General features: G+C 39.6%; 1 protein-coding gene across 1 annotated transcript in view; it reads left to right on the top strand.

The window, feature by feature from the left end:
* The first annotated feature begins 299 nt into the window (after window positions 1-299).
* Window positions 300-23,256, top strand: part of hck (HCK proto-oncogene, Src family tyrosine kinase) — a 40,032-nt gene continuing 17,075 nt past the window's right edge. Inside the window, exons 1-2 of the mRNA XM_017720166.1 lie at window positions 300-467; window positions 17,880-18,010. Coding sequence (XP_017575655.1) covers window positions 17,888-18,010 — 123 coding nt within the window. The 5' untranslated portion in view covers window positions 300-467; window positions 17,880-17,887. The remainder of the gene's footprint in view (window positions 468-17,879; window positions 18,011-23,256) is intronic.

Genomic DNA, 23,256 nt, shown 5'->3' with positions numbered 1-23,256 from the left:
TGAGAATGGCTTCTGACCACTGAAGAACAGGGCTAACAAACTATGACAGATGGACTACAGTCTGTAACTATAGTCCATCCATATAGTAAGTGGAGCTGATGAAATGGACAGTGGGTGTAGTAAAGTGATTATTACTGTTGTTATTATTGAACTATATAACAGTTTATCAGTGCTATAAAGTACTCAGCATGTGGCAGCTGTGTGTCTGTGTGTGGGTGGGTGTGTGTGGCATGCTGGGGGGGAGAAAGGCGGATGTTCGTGACTCGGCGCAGATGATTGCCCTCGGCCTCAGTAGCCTGCTTAACTTCCTCTTCAGCGCTCACACTGTACGTCTCACTTCCACTGCCCGTCAGAGCCAGTCAGCGAGATGGAGGAACCGGCTTAAACAGCGGCTTCTACACTCAACACCCAACTGCATTCACAGCGCGCTCGGATTACAACACTGCTGGAGCTTCAGAGCTGAACCGGTAACAACACTTTATGACCACTTCATTACCTTCTCCTGCCCTGAGTGGAGCAGCGATTAAAAGAGCGGCTCAGTTCCTCACCTTCACTTCTGGCTTTTAAAGTGCTGGTGCCTTTTCTGTGGGCTATACTAATATATATATATGTATACCTATTTGTATATATTTGTATATGTCTATTATATTTGGACAAAAATGCTGATTGTGTTATACCGGCTTGGTAGCAGGCAGTTTCTTTTGCTTTTGCTCTCACAATGACAGGTTAAAATGGGAAGTGGGACAGTTACTTAGTTCATAAAGTAGGCAAACAATACTATACAAAAGAAGAAGAAGAAGTCAAGTCTCATCTAGAAGGTTTCATTTTACTTCTAGAAAGTTATGCAGCATGAAGAAACTGCTCCATAGCTCTTTCCAGCTTTGTGTTCAGCCTAATCTTCCTGAAATGATGAGAGGCTTTTGATAAGGGCAGTCTCACTGAGGTGTTTTACATGCATAATGTTGTATTTGCACAGTCCAGGGAGGCACTGCAGAGGGCAGGTGTGGAGGTAGAATGTCCTTTTCTCTTTCACTCTGGTTTAGGTGGTTTGGGTGGTCAAGGTTCTGATAACTGGGGGTTTATTTGTAATATTGGGATTAAATTTACATTTCGACATGGCCATTCTCAGCGACTGGTGGCGGGTTGGTTTATTGACCAACAGAGGCCTTTATAGCAGACCGCTCCCAATAATAACAGCATTTCTTCTTCTGGTAAGCTTCAAGAGAGACTACTGGCTGCCACGCCAGCTCCTAACTGGTCCTTCAAACCACCTCATTTGCTGCTAATTACAGAGATGGCTCGAAGCAGCGAGATGCAAATTCTCTGTTAATGTCACGCATGATGCTGCAGGCCTCGGCCACTGCTGCCAATTCTCAACACCAAAATGTGTTCACATAAAAAAATGTGAGAAACCAGCCCAGCTGGGCGTGCGACATCCTTTGTGATTCTTCGGTCCAGAGCTGAGAGCCGGACGTTACTTTGGCCTGTCCTGTGCTGTATGATTGCTGTAAGAACACAACTCTCAGTAGGTGAAGAGCAGGATATTGGCAAATCCAAAGGCTTTTGTTGGTTATCTAGTGCTCTAAGTTCAAACTGAGAACGATGTGATTCCACAAAGACTAAGTGGTCTATGGAAACTTAAGGTTGAAAGCCGGATGAATAAACCCCGAGGTGCGAGGTCGGCAATGGAAAAAGAAAAAAATGTAATAGTGGCTCTGTAATTACAGCAGAGTGAAAGAGGAACCGTCCAGAGCAGAATGAGGAAGCAAGCTTTTAGTTTGCCTTCGTTCTGTTCCAGCACTGCCTTGGTCAGTGCTTGGTGTGAACATCTGATAACACCACCATGTGGGCATTCGCAGCTTTCATTTTCCTACGGGGCACATCAGCCCAGCTTTCTTCTACAGACACCAACAACCCAAAGCTGGTTAGGGTGTTCTCCTCTACTCGCATTGCTTCTTTTGGCATTTCGGTTCTTCGGTTGGTCTGACATCGCTAGAACTGCGGCCTTAAGAGACAAAGTTGAAACCGGGGACATGGAGCTCGGCCACGCTGTGTGGTCATAATTCAGAAAGATTTACAGTGGCTTCACTGAGTCAAAGGTAGAGTTCGCTAGGCTCCAGTGCTGTGAACAAAGAAAGCGTCTGATCTCTTTCCAGAGAAGCACTGTAAGCCTAAAACATACAGTGTTTCGGTGAAGAGTGTAACGTTCAAACTGTTGTCTTAACGCATTTTAGACTGGCAGTCTACGCTCAGCGTTCAAGCCTTAAGTAAAAAAAGGATGTTTGGAAAGTTGCAATCGCAATATTGGTCAGGAAATTTAAGATGAGATATTTTCCCCAAATCATTCGGCCCTAAGCTCTGGCTTTGCTTGTATTTAAACCATCGAGGTCTGATTCCATTATTTCTCACAGTTTTTAAGTTGTTGTAAGTTGCGAGTTGTTTGTGGTATCTGGTTGAAAATTCATGTGTATGTATTTTGTGTACACAAAAAAAATAAAATCAAAGATTAGATTTTATCATTTTTATCATTTCAATCAAGTTATATGAGAGTTTTGGGCAGGGTTTAGCCGTTTTTGTTGATTTCTGATTTTTTATGTATTCCGTTCATTGTTTTCACGTGTAGTACTCAAGATATAGACTAGGCCTTGGTATGTTTTAGTTGTTCCAACTAGGAATAAGTTTTGTGTCTCTTTTTATGTGAGTTCATATGGCTGTAACTCACATGTTTCTGCCAACTAACAGCCCAGTAGTCTGTTCAGAGTCTAGTGCATGTAGCCCTCGAAACTTACTGAAAAAGAAGCTTCTTCTCACGTCTGAACTGGTGATCAGTACAAAATCAGATCTGATCAGGTAGACAACGTGAAAACTTGTGCGACAACTGTTGCCTGTTAATCTGTAATCAGCACAAAGCTGAGAAAGTTTCAAGTCGAATCCATTTGAGGCAGCAGATTTCCGCAAATGTTAAAGACTGAAATGAGCTCAACAGGGTTAAAGTGAGAGGTGGGCGAGAAACATCACGATACTTAAAGACTTTAGCAGAGCCACAATGTTTACTTTTTCTTAGCTTTGGTAAGTTGGGACCAGTGGTGGACAGTAACTGAGTAACTGAGTAACTGAGTAAATGTAATGAGTTTCTGTACTTTAGTATTTTTTGGTGTATCTGTACTGAAGTTTCTCCATTCTGGACTTTTTCCTTTCACTCCACTACATTTCAGAGTCTAATATCCGACTTTTTCCTCCTACATTTTGAGAAATCTGTCGTTCCTTTTGGTTTCTGTGTGTATAAAAACGTAACATGTCAAAACGAAAGAAGCGCAAAGCCAGAGCACCAATCAGGGCCCAGCGGTCACTTTGTTTAGAGCTGGTTTTGACCTGTTGGTCATACCGACCCAGTGCAGCACGCGGTTCAACGTCAGCGCAGCAGCGTAAAACTTTGGGAGAGTCTGTTCAACATAAATGATGAACTAACCTAACTTTGTGTAAATAGAGCTCAATATAGAAATATGTCCACATATGCAGTCGAGACTGACGCGGCTTTTTACTGAATTTCTACAAACACCATTTCATTTTATAGTAAATGAGTTTGGGCTGGTTTATGTTTATGAACAGACGCCTACAGATCAACATAGTAAAGGAGCTCATCTGTGATCCTGAGTTTAAAGCCAGTTTTTATTCAACTTAAACTTGGAACTAAGTTGTAAATAAATCTGAAACTGAAACTTTGCTTGTGTGTAAAAAGTGATTTCAGAGCCACTCGGTTCTCCCTGATGGAACCTGTTTACCTTCAGTGTTTTGTGCTTCTGATCATTTTAATAGACGTCAGCGTCACTAATTAATGACGTTCTATTAAAAGACTGGTTTACCAAGAGAGACGCTGGAGGACTTTCACCTGAAATGAGTTCATGAAGCCAGTCTGGTTATAAAAATGATAACAGGACATCAGAGCCAGAATTACTCTTTTAGTACTTTTACTTTATACTTAAGTACATTTGAAGGGAAATACTTTAGTACTTTTACTCAAGTGGAGGTCTAAAGGGAGGAACTTCTACTTTTACTGGAGGAATATTTTACTACTTTAACTCAAGCACATGATTTGTGTAGTTCGTCCGCCACTGGTTAAAAAAGCCCCAGGAGAGCCACTTTTAAAAAGTACTATCAAAAACTGTGAGTGCAGCGATTTTGAAATTTATCACTCAAACTGAAACTGGACTAATTATGCTTGCTTTGTAATGTAACATGTCGTTCATCATTGTTCTGTAAGTACAGCAAAGTGTACCATAAAGAACAACACGGGTGAAACACTCCTCAACCAATCAGGTCGTGTGGTCAGAGCTAACTGCTGTATAATGTGAAGTAATTTAACGGTGAATATCATTTTATGCCCCCCACCCCCACCTCCACCCCTCCACCCCTCCTCCCACACTGAAACACTGGCTTCACCTCAGTTATCCTTCTGAAAGCAACACCACTGTAGATCTGTGATACGGGTTTTCCCTCCATGAAGTGTCGAGTGGAAGTTCTTTTTCTGAATCAGCGCTTTGTCTTCCTGGTGTTCTCAGTTGAGCATTTTAAACACAGCATTTGAATATTGTTGCGTCCGGGCAAAGTCTGGGCTTTATATACTGTATACATGTATATGTCGCTGTCGTCGGAACAAAACCTTGTATCTCCATTTTTGTTGATTTTCAGTTTTTGACATAGTTTGAAAATGCATGTTGGTCTTTATATTGTGCGTGAATTTCATGATGAATGGACCAAAATAAACGGCCAGAAATGACTTGGAAAAAACTCTGGTTCCATTGACTTACACTGAAAGCAATGTAAGGTTTTTCCTTCTCCTGTAAAGTTAGCGTTTTGGAGATACAAGGTTTTGTTCCGACAGCAGTGATATACAATTGCTCCGAGTGAGTTTGGACCAGTAATATTACAGCATTTCAAGAAGTTTTGACGACGCACAAAATGTGTCAATCAGGCCTGTGACAGTCACAGAACTTTAGCCGACCCCTAACTGTCATACAATTATTTGCGATTAACAGTCCAACTGTCTTTTCTTGTTCACTGCATTCAACACACACTCACACAAATGTCTCAGTTACAGTGAATCATGTGGAAAGTCAATCAAAGCTGAGTTTCTTATTGAGAGTAAAAAATATAAGCAATAAAAAAAAAACATACATGCTGAAAACAATAAAATTAGCTACATAGTTAATGGAAGTGGGCCAAATGTCAAATCGTGATAGTTTAAAAACAAATTACGGCGCATGATATTTATTTGTTTCTGACATCTGTTAAGTTACAACAGACAAACTTAAACTAAACACACATTTAAAAATACCAAAAACTATGAATTCAGCATTTTCCCCACAAACCAGAGAGATAAGCACTTTAGATGATATATATATGTGTGTGTGTGTGTGTGTGTGTGTGTGTGTGTGTGTGTGTGTGTGTGTGTGTGTGTGTTCAGCGTTTTATACCCTAAATCCGATTAAACAGGACTAATTATGCTCACTTTTAATTAAGCGTGCAGTTGGCAAGTATGTTTTAAGCGCTGATGATATCCCCCATATGCTCAGAAAAGCGTATTGTGACATATTGTACATTTACATTCATGGTATTTGGCAGACGCTGTTATCCAGAGCACCCAACGCAGATTCAGCTCCTTGCAGCATAATATGACTGCAAAATCTAATGAAAAAGATGGCAGTCGGCTTAAGGAAGTGTATTTATATCAAATAATTGTGATTAGGTGATTATATAATAAGTATCACAGGCCTATATATTTTCACAAGTTGAAGTTTAGAGGTTAGGATTTGGGACAGCCACCTCCCACATAGAAAGTACCCTCTAAATTAGGATTTCATGTATATTTAGCTTACTAATATTTCAATTCATTTTGGGGTTTAAACAGATTATAACAGATACTATGTTGTGTGTGTGTGAGTGTGTGTGAGTGTGTGTGAGTGTGTATGTATATATATATATATATATATATATATATATATATATATATATATATATATATATATATATATATACAGACAAAGGGAAATAACCTACTTTACTTTTAATGTAAGTCAATGGAACCAGACTTTTTTCAAGTCAACTTGGGTTGTTTCTTTTAGTCCATTCCCCATAAAATTTAGATACAATATAAAGTGCAACAGGTATTTTCAAATAATCTTGAAAACTGAAAAATGTCAGAAATGGAGATACAAGGTTTTTTGATATATATATATATATATATATATATATATATATATATATATATATATATATATATATCATGCCAAATTATATATATATATATATATATATACTTTTTTTCTGATATGAAAAATTGGAAAGGACAAAGTGGTGCCACATTTAACACATACTATCAATAACGATGAATATAATAATTATTATAATAATAATAATAATAATAATAATAATAAGTTACATTTATATAGCGCCTTTCACAAACCCAAGGTCGCTTCACATAGCATAGGGGAAAAAAATGTATATTCAGTATTTAACATCTACAATGCTCTGAAAAGCATATTGTGACATATTGTGGGAATTTATCACAACATGTTTCCCCTCTCAGTTCTGGATTAATGCACAGCCGTGTACAATGTGTCAACATAGAGATGCCATAAAACATGTGATCTACCAAACACGGCAGCAGAGGTTACTCCTCTAAAGCTCTGGCTTGTGGTCTGGCTTGTGCATGGGGGCGGGGTGCCGGCACTACCGTGCTGCTTAAGTGAGTCGAGTCAATGGTCTGTAACACCTTGTCATCTTTTCAAGCGTCACGGCTCTCATGCCTTTCCGGCCGCAGCAGTTTCATCAGCTCACAATCTCTTTTTTCACCTAATCAGCGCTCAGCAGCAGGGGTCCTTCTGCTAAGACAAAGGAGCGTACCTCGGTGCAGGAGTACTGCAGTTCAGAGCCGTCTTTAACCGTGGAGGAACTCTGCACTGCGGAGCCAGATTAGAACTCCTTAAGTCAGGAAAAGAGAAAACAAATTTCATAATATAGTGTCACAGTCAAAAACAAACAAACACGCAAACAAACAAAAAAGCACAGTCGTTTCTGAACAGACGATACTTTTTTAGGAATTTTTATAGGAATAGGAATAGACGATATTCCACGATACTTTTTTAGGAATTTTTTTACAATAGACGATATTCCATGATTTTTTTTCCTGACAGGCAGCTGGAACAGGCAAAAACCCACATTTCAAAAAACACTATCAAAAACTATGAATTCAATCATTAATATATTATATTATATTATATTATATTATATTATATTATATTATATTTCTATTTGCCATTTTATCATCTTTTCAAAAACTCAACATCTTATTAATCAAGCATGCAGACTGGAAGTGTTTTTTATGATATGCTCAGATCCCCATGATATGCTCAGGAGAAAATATTGTGACATATTATGATGTAATTAATCATGACAATGATAAATATTCTCATATCGCCCAGCTCTACCTGCCTTGTTTAAATAATCTGTTCATTTATTAAAATTGGGCTTTTTTGGACATCATCAATCAACAATAGCTCTATCATATCTCCACACTGCTGGAAATGAAGGTTCTGTTCAGGTACATCAGCTACAAACAGTGTAGATGTTCCCTCAGAGGTCCAGCAGTGGTTCTAAGGTCTGATTTTGAAGCTTAAATCAGTTCCTCCAGGTGAAAAGTTGGTATTTGTTCCTTTTCATAACCGAATGATTTAAAACAGAGCAGTAGAGTAAAAGCCTGGAGGTGAGGCGAGGCGAGGTGTGTGGAGTCAGTCCAGCTTAGAACAGATCATTTCAGTGGATTATGGTTCAGTTATGTTCCCTGATTAAAGGCACTGAGATGGACCTTTGAGGGTCCCACTGCAGAGACAAGTCAGGCACTGCCTTTTTTTCTGAGAATGCACAATCATGTCTAAAGTATGTGACCGAAGTAAAGTCCTACCAAGATGATACATTTCCCTTCTGTTGTTACGAGAAGTGTAATTAGAGAAATGAAAGAGGCCTTTGTTGCTGCTTGCTTTCATTTACCATTAACGATGACAGTTCTCAGTGGACTTGACCCCTTCAGAAGGGCTCATGATGCGGTGCGTATGCTCCGCTGTTTAACTCTGTAAATGTGAGGAGGTGCATGGTGTCATCACTCCAGTAGATTCCACCCTACACTGTCAGAAATAAAAGTACTGCGCTGATACATTGGTGTTCATCAAGGTACAAACGATGTAAGTGTTCCCTCACAGGTGCATCAGTGGTTCTAAGGTCTGATCGTGAAGCTTAAATCAGTTCCTCCAGGTGAAAAGTTGGTATTTGTTCCTTTTTCATAACCGAATGTTTTAAAACAGAGCAGTAGAGTAAAAGCCTGGAGGCGAGGCGGGGTGTGTGGAGTCAGTCCAGCTTAGAGCAGAACATTTCAGTGGATTATGATACAATTGTGTTCCCCAATTAAAGGTATTGAAGACGTGCCCACCCCAATGACAGTGTAGTAGTTTTTCGGAGAGTGTGTATAAAAACAGTTTGCTTCTTGTCGCTGAAGGGAAAGAGGACGTCTATGGGGGTCTCTTGAGGATCGTCACCAAAGTTATATTGGCAATGAGTCCATAAATCAGCTAAAACAGAGTGGCTGCATGAATGAAGACGCACTTCGGCTGTTTAACATGTGATGAACATCTGATTGGCTGCTGCTGCTCGTGTTGTGACGCAGTTATGAGGCTCATCATAGTTTTTATTCACGTTAAATGCAACACAATCCAGACATGAAGCACTGACCTGCCCTGCCTTTAAACATTCATACCGGCTGTACTGGAATCGATGATTTAAGTCACTACATGCAGATCAGACGAATCATCAGAATCATTGAAATCAGTGTATTTCAGTGACCGCCAGGGGACCGCCTCCCTCCACTGTAACAGGCAAGCAGCAGATATGACATCATTCCTCTTTACAGTCTTTTTTATGGATGTCCAGAGAGGCTATGAGCTGTTGGTATAATTTTCTGGATTGTTATCTTGAGATTATTTCAAGTTATTTCAAGATAATAATTTTGTTATTTTGAGGTAACAACATAAGTAACTCATTACTTCAGGATAACAACTTTGTTTGAGATCACAACATGGTTAACTCATTATCCCAAGATAACAACTTTTGTTATCTCAAGATAAAATAAATAACTTTATTTTCAAAATTAACAACTTTTGTTATCTTTAGAGCACAAGATAATTAACTCATTATCTTAAGATAACAACTTTTGTTATCTCAAGAGAACAACAAAAGTAACTCATTATTTCAAGATAACCATTTTGTTATCTTGAGAAAACAAGATAAGTAGTTCATTATTTCAAGATTACAACTCTGTTATCCTGAGAGCACAAGATAATAACTCATTATCTGAAGATAACAACGTTTATCTCGAAATAACATAAGTGACTCATTATTTCAAGATAATCATTTTGTAATCTTGAAATAACAAGATAAGTCACTCATTATTTAAAGATAACAACTCCATTATGTCAAGAGAATAAGATAAGTAACTCCTTACTTTAAGATAACCATTTTGTTATCTTGAGATAACAAGATAAATAACTTATTTCAAGATTACATGTCTGTTATCCTGAGATCACAAGATAATTAACTTGTTATCTGAAGATAATAACATTTATCCCGAGACAACAAGATAAGTAACTCATTATTTCAAGATAACAATTTTGTTGTCTTGAGATAACAAGATAATTGAGTTGTCATCTCGAAATAACAATCCATAAAACTCTAACTACCTCATGGCTTCTCTGGACTTTTGTCGTTTTTCTCTCTTTTCTCATATCGACTCACAATCCATTACATATTTATCAATATCGCCGTGACTGCAGGTGGAGATTTCAGCTAGTTCAGTGTGTCAGTCATACAGTGTGGAGGCTTTGGTCTCCTGATCTGGGCCCTCTGCTCCAAGCTTGTCAGACCACCTTGTTTCTGGTCTACAATATTCTAAGCTGTTTCAATTGTGGATCTAGTTTTACTGCCTGACCAAAAAAAGAGCCACGATCTGAATTGTAGAATTTCTATTTCTGTCCAGAGAAGAAGCAGAACCTCAGCTGGACCTCAGATGCTTTTGTTTCGTATTCGGTTTCACTGTCTGAGAAAAAGTCAGACGTAATTGCCTTGGTGAAATTTTACCTTCTCCATCTCTTGGCAGTTACTAGCTCTGCGCCCATGTGATTCCTATCAGCTGCAAACTTCGTTGCCCTCCATCAACCACAGTTTCCAGTAAGTTGTTTCTGCATGTGAGAGCAAGAGAGTGAGTGTATCCGACAAACCACAAAGCCAGAGTATGTGTGTCTGTGTGTTTGTGAGAGAGAGAGAGAGGGAGAGAGAGAGAGAGAGAGAGAGAGAGAGAGAGAGAGAGAAAGAGAGAGAGAGAGAGAGAGAGAAAGAGAGAGAGAGAGAGAGAGAAAGAGAGAGAGAGAGAGAGAGAGAGAGAGAGAGAGAGGGGAGAGAGAGAGAGAGAGAGAGAGAGAGAGAGAGAGAGAAAGAGAGAGAGAGGGAGAGAGAGAGAGAGAGAGAGAGAGAGAGAGAGAGAGAGAGAGAAAGAGAGAGAGAGAGAGAGAGGGAGAGAGAGAGAAAGAGAGAGAGAGAGAGAGAGAGAGAGAGAGAGAGAGGGGAGAGAGAGAGAGAGAGGGAGAGAGAGAGAGAGAGAGGGAGAGAGAGAGAGAGAGAGAGAGAGAGAGAGAAAGAGAGAGAGAGAGAGAGAGAGAGAGAGAGAGAGAGAGAGAAAGAGAGAGAGAGAGAGAGAGAGAGAAAGAGAGAGAGAGAGAGAGAGAGAGGGAGAGAGAGAGAAAGAGAGAGAGAAAGAGAGAGAGAGAGAGAGAGAGGGAGAGAGAGAGAGAGGGGAGAGAGAGAGAGAGAGGGAGAGAGAGAGAGAGAGAAAGAGAGAGAGAGAGAGAGAGAGAGAGAGAGAGAGAGAGAGAGATCACTCTTCAGGCTAGAACTAATGTTGAATTCATGCAGAACAAGATATTTCTGCAGAAACTAAACAGTTCTGCTTAATATTGCCTAAGCTTAATTTCCCCAGAGCATTGTTGTACAAAAGGTCACGGTCATAAACGCCGGTTCATCTTACGATCGCTGGTTCCATGTACTCAGTAAAATTTGATGGATTTGTACTCGTACTAATGTTTTCAAACGATATTACTTTCATGGTAAGATTTTCTATGAATGTCGCCTTTGTAAGCATCTATAAACACATTCTTAACATGTTATAATGCATTCATAAGGCATCATAAACTTGACTATAAATATTTATAAAAATGCATTACATGTTATAGCCATGCTTATTATGCATTATGAGTTGTTAATGCATTATAAGTACTGTTCATAACAAATTATAAGAGCTCATAAGCTGAATTTGTCCACTCTAAGTAAAGTGAAGCGTACTGGACTAAAGCCTCCTCCAGGGTTAAGAGTTGAAGTATTTACTGAAGGATTTACTGAAACACTAAAACATCCACAATAAAGCCCATTACAGGCTTCAAATGTCAGAGTTTAAACTAGAGCTGCCGTCAGAGTTTTACCCAATGTGGGAAAGTCAATGTTCACCACTGTTAATGTGCACCACCGTTAGCCTTGCACTGACTTAACACTGCATACAATGCATTATAATAACAAGTCATAATGTACAATAAACATAGCTATAAAGTATTTCAGTCTAATTTATTTTCATAAATATTTATAGCCATGTTTATAATGCCTTATGAATGCATTATAACATCCTATGAATATGTTTATAGATGCTAACAAACGTGACGTTCATAGAAAGTATTACCACTTTTTATTGTTATATTATTGTTATATATTATATTATTAATTGTTTTAGTAGAAGTGAGTTAGTGTGTCTGCCTTTTAGTGAATTATATTTTAGCCATTAACACTCCGGTGCTAATTCACACTTCTGCCTTCAGAGCCTTTTTGTTTCAGAATAAAGGTTCATTAGAAGAATCAAGCCTATCACATACACACACACACACACACACACACACACACACACACACACGGCTTCACAACAGTGTTGTAATCTGATTAAACCCCAAAATTGAATTGAGATAGTCATAAGCTAAATATACACAAAATCGTAATTTATAGGGTGAATTCTATTTGGAGGTGTCTGTCCCAAACCCATTTTTTTAATATACCTTTTGATTTCTTTGAAAATGATTTTAGATTTTGTTTTTTTTTCTGACTTTAATGTTTAAATTTATAAAACAGAACTGCTCACACTTCATTTGAATGGTTCCCTGTAGATGCTCTACAGAGACTTAAATCATTAACAAACTTTCTGGTGATACTCAGTTGATTATCAACAACATTATGGTTAGAGTTAGGGTGGGAGGTAGGTGCTGGTTCTGCCTTGAGCTTAGGGTTGGGGTCAGGGTTAGGAGTAGGGATAGATTTAAGAAACTCTTTCACACTGAACTTGAAGTTCAGTTGAATTTAATGGATATTTAGTTGAATGTTACTTAAAGGCCGATTGAACATTTACAAAGCACCTACAGTGGACCATGCAAGTAACACTCAACTTCACAATCAGTTGCATTTAATGGCCATTTAGTTGAATTTTACTTAAAGATAAACCGAACATTTACAATGAATCCACAGTGGACCGTCCAAATAAAGTGTTACCACAACACTTTTGTTCAAAATTCATGGTTATGAATCTTGATGTCTAAGCCACTGTGTTACATTGTTTTACAGTTGTGTGACAAAACTTTGGCCTAAAGCACATTTTGAATCAATATATTTTTATCTGTTTATTGTTGGAATGATTCATGACGTTTTAATCACGTATTAAAAGTTAGAAGACACGTGTAGGCTCACTGGTGCTTTTAGGTAATAAATCTTTTTTTAACTGATTTTTTACTGAACAATTGGGTAGTAAATTAAAAGAATATTTTTCTGTTGTAGACTTCAGGACCCCTGGTTGCTATCACCACCAAAAAAAGACCCCAAAGAATTCTGAGTTGGCAAATTTCTCTATAAATTAACCATTTTACATCAAGCCACTCTGAATGAATTCATTTACAACCACTGAATTTTAATGGAATGACAAAAAACTAAGGAGTTCTAGGATTAAAAACAGAACATGGCTGTTTTTTTTTTTTAATATGATGAGATGCCAAATACGGGGTGATTCAAAAAGATGAATCCGATTTCAAAGTGCCATATTTATACAACCGTGAGGTGCCGAGGAACCAATCACAATCCAACTGTAAGAGAAGGTCATAGAGTTTCTGACTGGCTCCTTCAGTCTGAGAGGAGCTGAGACCCCTGAGCAGAGCGTTCTGCGTTCTCCACGTCAATAAGAGTGAATCCGTCAGAACTGAGCAGCCTGATTTTCATCAGCAGTGAAGCTCCAGCAGCTCAGAGCATTCGGCGCTGGTTCCACAGCACTGGATGATCTCCGAAATCCCACTGAAAGAGCCGTGAGAGCAGCGACGCCCGACACGCTCAGTCCAGTCTGGGATGAGTCTGACTGTGGTGTTGATGTCGTCCGTACAGCTGGAGGAGGTTCAGACTTTGTAGACCTTGTAGAATTACATAATAAACTTCATGCTCATTTAAACCGTTTACAGCTCACTGCACTGATCTGTAACGATTTAATGGCGAAATATCAGATGAATCTCTTTGAACCTGTAAAATGCCGCATGTGGGTTGCCTCTAGGTCTTTAGTGCCGGAAGAGCTGGTACCACTGGACTTCTCTGAGTACTTTCAAATGATAACAGTTTTACTTCTACTCAAGTATACTAGTGTGGAAATGAACCTACATTTTACGCCATGTCTATCAGCACTTATCAGCAAAGGAACTTTGGTAGGCTCTTCCTCTTCGTGCGAATATGCGGAATTGCCATTTTTGCAGTTTTTAGTAGCGTTCCACGGTCTGTAACCTCTTGGCATAGTGCAGCTGTGATGCTGGAGGCCATGAGGGTTAATCTCATCGCTTCCCCTATCTTCTTCCTTTTGATATCTGACTGAAGCGCTCACATATGCACCTTTTTCCTGTAGTAATAGCTGCCAAAAAAGCACATCCACACTGCTCATTCACTCTTAAAAATGAAATAGAACCATGAAAGATTATTTAGAGAATGGCCACAGACCAGTGGCCGCCAACCCTCGGCCTGGAGATCAACCTTCTTGCAGAGTCTGCAGTCAATTCAATAAATATTGGGATATCACGAAAGTTATATTTGCTTCAGCTGCCTACCACTTATACATCCATATCAGATAAACGGTGGAGAAATTCCAACCATTCTCATACGTAGTCAAAGTCATTGGACACTGTATTGTTTGGCCAGGTGGGTGTTATTCCTTTATTATTTCAGAGACAATTAAGCAAATGAAAGATCTAGAGTTGATTTGAAGTTGCTGTGAACCCTCAATATAAATTTCAAAGAGCTGTCGCTGCCAGTGATGCAGGCCATCATTCGGCTGAAAGTTAGTGCAAAGCTATGAGAGAGATAGCAATAACAATATGTGGTCAAATCAGCTGTTTGGAGCTTTTTCAAAAAGAATGAACGCACTGATGTGCTCAGAAATGGCAAAAAGCCCAGTAGACCACTTCCTGGTGAAAAACATCCTTCACAGCAGTTGGCTATATCAAGAACAGCCTCTAGGACAGAGGGCGTATCAAAGTAAAAGCAAAAGTGTATCAAAGAAAACAATCAAGAAAAGTCTTCAGCAAAGTAAATACAGAGGGTTTACCGCAAAATGTAAACCACTAGTAAGCCTCAAAAATCCTCAGGTTGACCAGGTTAACCTGTTCAGTTCTGGAACAACATCTTATGGGCGGATTTGACAAAAATCAACCTGAACTAGAATGGTGAGAAGAACGGATCCAAAGCACTCCACATCACAGAAGCAGCAGGTTGAATTCTGAAGTGTACACAGCTGTTTTATCTGCTCAGATTCAGCCACATGCTTCAAAACTGATCTGACTGCGTTTCACAGTGCAGATGGACAATGACCTGGCCTAGTCGTGCACCTAACCTCAATCCAGTCGAGCAAAAGGTCTCAGAAACAAGCAGGAACTGAAGATCCCTGCGGAAAAGGCAGGGAAGAAACCCAGCGCTTGGTGATGCCCATGGGTTCCAGACCAGGCACTCGTTGACTGAAGAACAGTCTTAAAAGCGACAGTTTAACCTGTGATTGTTAGTTTGTCCACACTGTAAAAAATAAAAAGCTCAAGATAAAAAGATATGTCAACTCATTACACTGTGTCTTTGGAGTTAACATCTCCTGGACGGATGAGACAAGGATCAACTTGAACCAGAATGATGAGAAGAGAGGAGTAAGAAGAAGGGAAGTAACTGCTCATGATCCAAACCAGACCACCTCAGCTGTCATGGTGGAGTGTTACCAACAGAACCGGTTCCCTCGTGTTTAATGATGATGCGACTGCTGACAGAAGCAGCAGGTTGAATTCTGAAGTGTATACGGCTGTTTTATCTGCTCAGATTCAGCCAAATGCTTCAAACCTTATTGGACAGCACTTCACAGTACAGATGGACAATGACCTGGCCTAGTCGTGCACCTAACCTCAATCCAGTCGAGCATGAATTTCCCTTGAAGGCAAAACTGACAATAAAACATTTCAAAAACAAGCAGGAACTGAAGACAACTGCGGCAAAGGCCTGGCCGAGCATCAGCAGGGAAGAAACCCAGCACTTGGTGATGTCTGTGGGTTCCAGACTTCAGGCACTCTTTGACTGAAAAAGAGTATCAAAAATTACAGTTTAATTTATGATTTTTAGTTTGTCCACACTGTAAAAAATTATAAGTTGGCTTAAACATAAAATTATGTCAACTTATTTCACTGTCGTTGGAGTTAACCCTTCTTAAACTTCCTAGTTCATTTAAAACTCCCATTTTTAGTACTGCATCGCAGTTTGGTGGACAATATAAAATAGAAATATTACCATTTTCCATTGAAAAATACCACCAGGCATTTTCCAGCCTCAAATTTAAGGACAGCCACGGCATCACCGGGGTTTGGACCCACAATCTCATTTAACTCAAAAGTTTAGGTCAGGCACAAATAAACTCAAGTTAAATTGCAAAACTTAAATATTTACCTTTTCCTAAGTATTGTATGTGCTTTGAAGACTAAGTCAGATTGTGTTGGGCTGGTTAAAATGAACATTTTGAAACAATTCTTTGTCCAAGTCACAGAATAAAGTTGTAACAAATGAAGTAAATAAAGATTTTTACAATGCTTTTACTTTTGAGCCACACCTGCACTTTGAGCTCATATTATGGGGGATTATGGTGTGGGGTTGTTTTTCAGGAGTTGGGCTCGGCCCCTTAGTTCCAGTGAAAGGAGCTCTTAAAGCTTCAGCACCAAGAGATTTTGGACGATTTCGTGCTTCCAACTTTGTGGGAACAGTTTGGGGACGGCCCCTTCCTGCTCCAACATGACTGCACACCAGTGCACAAAGCAGGTCCATAAAGACACGGATGAGCCAGTTTGGTGTGGAAGAACTTGACTGGCCTGCACAGAGTCCTGACCTCAACCCGACAGAACACCTTTGGGATGAATTAGAGCGGAGACTGTGAGCCAGGCCTTCTCGTCCAACATCAGTGTCTGACCTCACAAATGAGCTTCTGGAAGAACGGTCAAAAATTCCCATAAACACTCCTAACCCTTGTGGAAAGCCTTCCCAGAAGAGTAGAAGCTGTTATAGCTGCAAAGGGTGGGCCGACATCATATTAAACCCTATGGATTAAGAATGGGATGCCACTCAAATTCATATGTGTGTGAAGGCAGACGAGCCAATACTTTTGGAAATATAGTGCATATAGACCTGACTATAATTCCTCCCACAATCTGCCCACAAGCTTCAGCTAATAAACTTTGTCCAACGCTGGATCAGATGCATTAGTGTTCGGAAACGGGGGGCAGCATGTTAGATGAAGGTTGGAACTACAGATCTCCAGGAGGAAGGTTGATGACCACTGCCATAGAATAACTATGGCTCAGTTGGACCTTTTAGTGGATGATTCTGAAGAACCTTGTAAATGGTTGGGTGAGCCTTAAGGAGCTTCTCTCTCTCTTTCTCTCGCTCTCTCTCTCCCTTTATTTGAGCCCCTGAGCGACTTGGAAGCCACCAGAGCTGCTAGAGTCACCAGGGCTCCATCCTTGTTGGCTGATCTGCACCGTTTTGACCACTGTGCAAAGCTGTGCACAGCTCATGTGCATGAACTGACCCTCCTGCTGCTTCTGAATAAACTCAAACTATCTCATTAACTATGGTGCCACCTGTTTTTCCCTGTTTTATATACTAATATTTTATTCTGATGTTGTTTTCTATCCTGTGTTGACCAGAGGAGGATGGGTTCCCCTTTTTGAGTCTTTTTCCTCTCAAGGTTTCGTCCTCTTGCTCTAAAGGAGTTTTTCCTTGCCACTGTCACCATTGGTGACGCTCATGGGGGCTCAGACCCGGATTTTTCTGTAGAGCTGCTTTGTGACAACACGTTGTAAAAAGCGCTACATAAACAAACTTTGACTTGACTTTTTAAAAAAGTAATGTCAAAGTTTAGGTTTCTGTCTGAGCCAAGAACCGTTTAAGAAGATGTGATCACTGTTAACTAATTTCTCTTCTGGTAACTTCTTTTGCTATTAATGAGCTTCAGTCACAGGCAGAAAGTAGTGGAAAACCATCAAAGCGTGCACAAAACTGAATTCATCATTTACAAGATTTCCTGTGGTGCCCAACTGTGAGAGCTTTAAACATCAATAACAAGTTCTAAACAGCAGATGTGTGAAAAAGATTATCATGGGTTTCCGTACTCATTGGTTTCTGTGTGTTGGCTTGTGTCTCTGCAGGTTTTACCATGGGGTGTGTTGGCACCAAGCCAGAGCAGGATTCAGGCGGAAAAGCGGTGAGCAATGACGACTCGGGAAGCCGCGGGCAGACAGCGCACTACGTCAAGGATCCTACGACGGGTATCAAGTCTGTAAGTAGACCCCCAGTCCAGGGCTTCGTAATGCAGGAACAGAAGGGTTGAGGAAAGAAGGAGAAGTGTTTTTAGGGACTTTCTCTTAATTCTTACTTCTTTCTCAAAAGTTGATGATTGCACATTGGCTTAACCCTTATTTTGCAAGGTCATGTTTTAGCACATTCAGCTTGCACAGGCGAGCTTCCTCTTTAAGAACGTTCTCCAGGCAAAGAGAGCAATGACACTGAATTCCCGTTGTGGTAAAGCTTCTCAGAGTATCAGAGTATGAGTGCTGGTGGGTTCCTGTCAGTAAAGCCATGGTAAAACCACAAGAGAGGAATCTGATTCTAGATCATTTTGCCCTGATAAGCTTTGTTGACATGGGCCCAGGTTCCTGTCTTACTTATGATGACCTTACTAAAAAGAACTGATCCTAGATCAACACACACACACTGGTCTTTTCACAGTTTACACTACCACATAAGGCCATTAACTTGACAGTAAGGGGTACGAATATCTATTTTAACCTGTCATGTCTTGACACATAGAGCAGCATTCAGTGTGCTTTGTGTTTATATCTCTGTATGAACACGCTCGAGGCTGGACTACAGTTACTTTCATTTTCTGTCCAGTCATGATAGAAATCCCCCAACAGCAGAATGTAGGCAATGAAGGGCAAAATGAAAATACACCTTGCATGGTGACATGCCTCTAAAGATGTGCCAGTAGTGTAATATTATAATAATTCCTTAACCTTTTATCATGGTTTACAATTGTACAGGGTGATTCAAAAAGATGAATCCGATTTCAAAGTGCATATTTATACAACCGTGAGGCGCCGAGGAACCAATCACAATCCAACTGTAAGAGGGGGTCATAGAGTTTCTGACTGGCTCTTTCAGTCTGAGAGGAGCTGAGACCCCTGAGCTGAGCGTTCTGCGTTCTCCACGTCAATAAGAGTGAATCCGTCAGAACCGTGCAGCCTGATTTTCATCAGCAGTGAAGCTCCAGCAGCTCAGAGCGTTCGGCGCTGGTTCCACAGCAATGGATGATCTCCGAAATCCCACTGAAAGAGCCGTGAGAGCAGCGACGGCCGACACGCTCAGTCCAGTCTGGGATGAGTTTGACTGTGGTGTTGATGTCGTCCGTCCAGCTGGAGGAGGTTCAGACTGAGACCTTGTAGAATTACATAATAAACTTTATGCTCATTTAAACCGTTTACAGCTCACAGCACTGATCTGGAATGATTTACGAGTGAAATAAATCATTTAGAAATCAGACGAATCTTTTTCAGTCACCCTCTCTTAAGAAAAAGTTGTGCATTTTCTGAATTTCAGCCTTTGAAAACAAGGTCCCGGGTTCAGCGGTCTTCATTAATTTGTGAAATTTGTTTTTTTTTAACAGTTCTAAAGGGCACTATGTCTGTGGCTTCTCTTAGAATTCGTTTGTTCACAGATGGGTGTGATAGCACATTGCCTAGGAAAGGACAGCATAGCAATCTTTACCAAGAGCTGTGAAAGTTCATGAAACACTAGAAGAGCTGTGCAGACATCACATAAAGCTTGGCATCACAGTGAAACAGCACAGTGGGAAAACTTGTGGAATCTACTTGTGGAGCTACTCTGCCTTTCTGAAATGTGTCTGATGAAGCTTCCAACAACAGCGTTATAATATAAAATATTTTTAGGAAAATACTGTCCATCTCTTCACCATTGATGTCCATGGTTTCCCTGAAAACCCAGTGCCATGATGCCTCAGTATTTGCGTTTGCTGGTTAACTGTTTCCTTTCGGGCTAGAACCAGAAAATGCAGTGACCGTGTTCAAAAGCATCCAATGTCTTTGTGCTCAATATCACGGTATATCTTGTTATTGAATGTCAGTACATGCACACCTTAATCTAAGTGCATGAAAACACATGAACCTGATCCCATAACATTACTAAATTTAAAGAGGAGAGAACAGCGGCAGGCACAACACCATCACATCAACCTTATTACATGTACAGTGGCAGTGTATGGTAGGTAAAGTGCCCTGGCTACCTACCAGCATTCTCTGTTTGGCTTCATTTGCCTGTGGCTGCTCTGGTGTAACCGAAATTTGGACATGAACACCCAACATATATTTCAGGTGACAGCCTTTAAATTTGGTGAACGGGTTCATTTTTTATCCACAAAGAGGTGCCACAAAGGAATCTTTGAGACATGCCATAGAAGGGCCACTTTTGCTTGCCTTATGAACCATGCCCAAAAAACCTTCATATAATGTACCAATTTAAGGGTTCCTCCTAGAACCTTTAAATTATGTGGACGTTCTTTAATCCCAGAAATGTCCAGGGCTCACCAGCAGGCCCAAAGCTTTATTACACCCTTCTGTAGCCTAAGAACAGTTAGTTTGCATTAAAGTCCCTGTAATTACTGAAAAAATAAGCCTTAGTATGTAATAAGCCTGAGATTTTAATGGGCTGAAAAGATTCTTCAAGCTCACACCAGCGAAGCCACATTTTATTCAGTGACTAATTGACAAGATTTTCTACTTTAGGACCCCTCGGTAGGTTTTTCGGAATAAGCAGTCATCAAGTTAATTAGCTAACTTAATTAGTTTTTTTAAACATGGCTCTTTTTTTTACATAATCCAGACATATAAACTGAAGTAAAATTAGAAGTGGAAGTAATGAAATAGAAGTAGAATGAGGATCTAGGGGTGGATAATATGACGATCTTTTCTCATGATAAATTGCATCACGATATACTTTTCTGAGAATGAAAATACAGTTTCAGCTTAAGTAGCTTAGCTACAGCATATGTAAAACATTGCACCAGAATAATTGTACGCATAGTTTTTGACAGCAATTTTTATATGTGGCTTGATCTGGTCCGATTTAACAAAGCCCAGAAAACTCAATATCATGACACTGTTGTGTACATTGTGAGAACGCCTTCAAATATTGTTGTATATTTTGTCCATATTGCCTACATCTGAAGGATTCTCCAAAAAAAAGAGGAAACGGCTCACAGAAGCGAAAATGCTCAACAAAGTACATCGAGCACTCGCAGCCAAACATGCTTTTGTTTGTGTTTTCTTGTGCCGCTATAGCATCTCACACCCAGACCAAACTGAGGTAGAAGGTTCCTGTAGGAAACTGTGGTTACACACACTCTCAAAAAAAGGTGTCACCTAGAACCAAGAAGAGTCTTTTAGAACATTGCCTTAGAAAATTAGATTTAACTTCTTAAAGTACCCCAATTCATTTTGGATCATTTCTGAGAGGTAGCAGTATGGTCATCAGAATGTACATAGATTATATATTATTAATCATATTTTACATTAAATCTCCCACTCCAGTCATACGGCGTTGTAAGTCCCAGCTAAAATAGAGTGTGACTGTATAAGTGGAACAGCACTGTGCGCGAACTGAGCTGTACCAAAGAAACATTATATGAATATGATCTATTTACAGACCAGCATATGTATCCACATACACAACTTCTCTTATACTATTCATACATTATATCTAAATTTGCACCACTGCTTGGAACTGTACGTCCAAGCCAAGAACCATTGAGGAACCTTTATTTTTAACAATGCAAAGTGTTTCCTTAATTGTAAATTGATATCTTTTTTTGTTTAACAGAACTGCTTTTTTCCCCCTTTTTCAACCATTTGGAGGAACTTGAAAGTTCACTCCTGGAAGAGATGCATGTCTTCAGTTGTCCAGTAGGACATGCTTGTCTTCATTCAGTTTAGTGTTACATTGCTTATCAATAACCCTCTGTTGCGTGAATTATTACTTGCACTACTATTATTACTTTTAATTAGATTTTAATTTTGCTTACATTATGGGAATGTTTGAAAAAAAAAAATATTTATTTAAGGTGGAGTATTTGGTAAATTGTTGCCTTATGGCAACAATGCGCAATCATACCATAGCACCATCAAATAAAAAAGACACCATGAATTCTCATTTTTCTCTAAAAACATCATTTTATTGAAAACAAATCCAACTTATGCTTAGTGAAATGTATAACCCAATATTTACCCATATAACCCAATATTTACAAATAGTGGAAATTAATACACTGTCAATTGGTATTTGGAATGTATGGTAATAACAGTATCATAAGAATTGCTGGTCGTGTGATGTCATAACGTCTTTGCGCTTTCAAAGTAAAAGACCCTTTTTCCACATTTAAATGGGAAAACAGGCTTTATATTACTGCGTTTTAGTGAAAGTGAGATAAAGTCATTGTTGCCATATGGCAACACCGTGCAATAGAGGGTTAAGTGGAAACACTGAAGCTGAAATATTTATTTGCCGCTGAAGTTTTTAGCTATAGATTTTAGCTGCTTTAGCTCATTAAGGTCATTTCAGTTCCCTGTAGTTTTCACAGTAAGAAGATAAAAGTCTGCTTTGTGAGCTTTGATGTGTAAAGTTTGCTGGGACATTTTCACTGTCATAGCGCAGGATTGATATTCATGATATATATATTTACAAATAAATATTTTGAATCACATTTTCTTTCAGCACACTTAATTTGAAAATACCTGCTGCCCTTTACATTATGTGTAAATCTCATGATGAATGGATTAAAAGAACTGACCCAAAATGACCTGGAAAAAATTCTGGTTCCATTGACTTACATTAAAAGTAAAGTGGGTTTTTTCCTTCTCCCGTAAAGTGATCATTTTGGAGATATAATGTTTTGTTCCAACAACAGCTTTATAATATAAAATATTTTTAGGAAAATACTGTCCATCTCTTCATCATTGATGTCCATGATTTCCCTGAAAACCCAGTGCCATGATGCCTCAGTATTTGCGTTTGCTGGTTAAATGTTTCCTTTCGGGTTAGAACCAGAAAATTTCTACAGAAAAAAATCCGGTATGGACTACCTGGTTCATGCATTCCATTCCATGCCAAAGAAGAAGGTACAGAAACGAATAAATAGGACATATCTGGGGTTATCCTCACTTACACAAGACGGGAGGACTTCCCCAGCCCTGCAGTGCATGAGCACTCCACTTTCCCTCAGCGTTACCCCACTACTCACACCTGATCTTTACCTTGGCTGACGCTCCGACTTGGCTGTACGTCAGCTTGAAAAAGATGAAGTGGCTGTGTTTGCAGTACAAAGCCGTTCCTGTTTTGTGGTTATACATGTAATTTTATGCCTCTGTGCTTTTATAGTTCCCTAGTGCTTCACCGCCTACACCTACGGAAAAAACGAAATAGTTCACTATACAAATAAAGCGACCCTCAGGCTCC

Source organism: Pygocentrus nattereri, chromosome 9 (assembly GCF_015220715.1).
Source record: "Pygocentrus nattereri isolate fPygNat1 chromosome 9, fPygNat1.pri, whole genome shotgun sequence".
Classification (NCBI taxonomy): domain Eukaryota; kingdom Metazoa; phylum Chordata; class Actinopteri; order Characiformes; family Serrasalmidae; genus Pygocentrus; species Pygocentrus nattereri.
The sequence above is the reverse complement of the archived record's forward strand: the minus strand, read 5'-3'. Positions and strand labels throughout refer to the sequence as shown.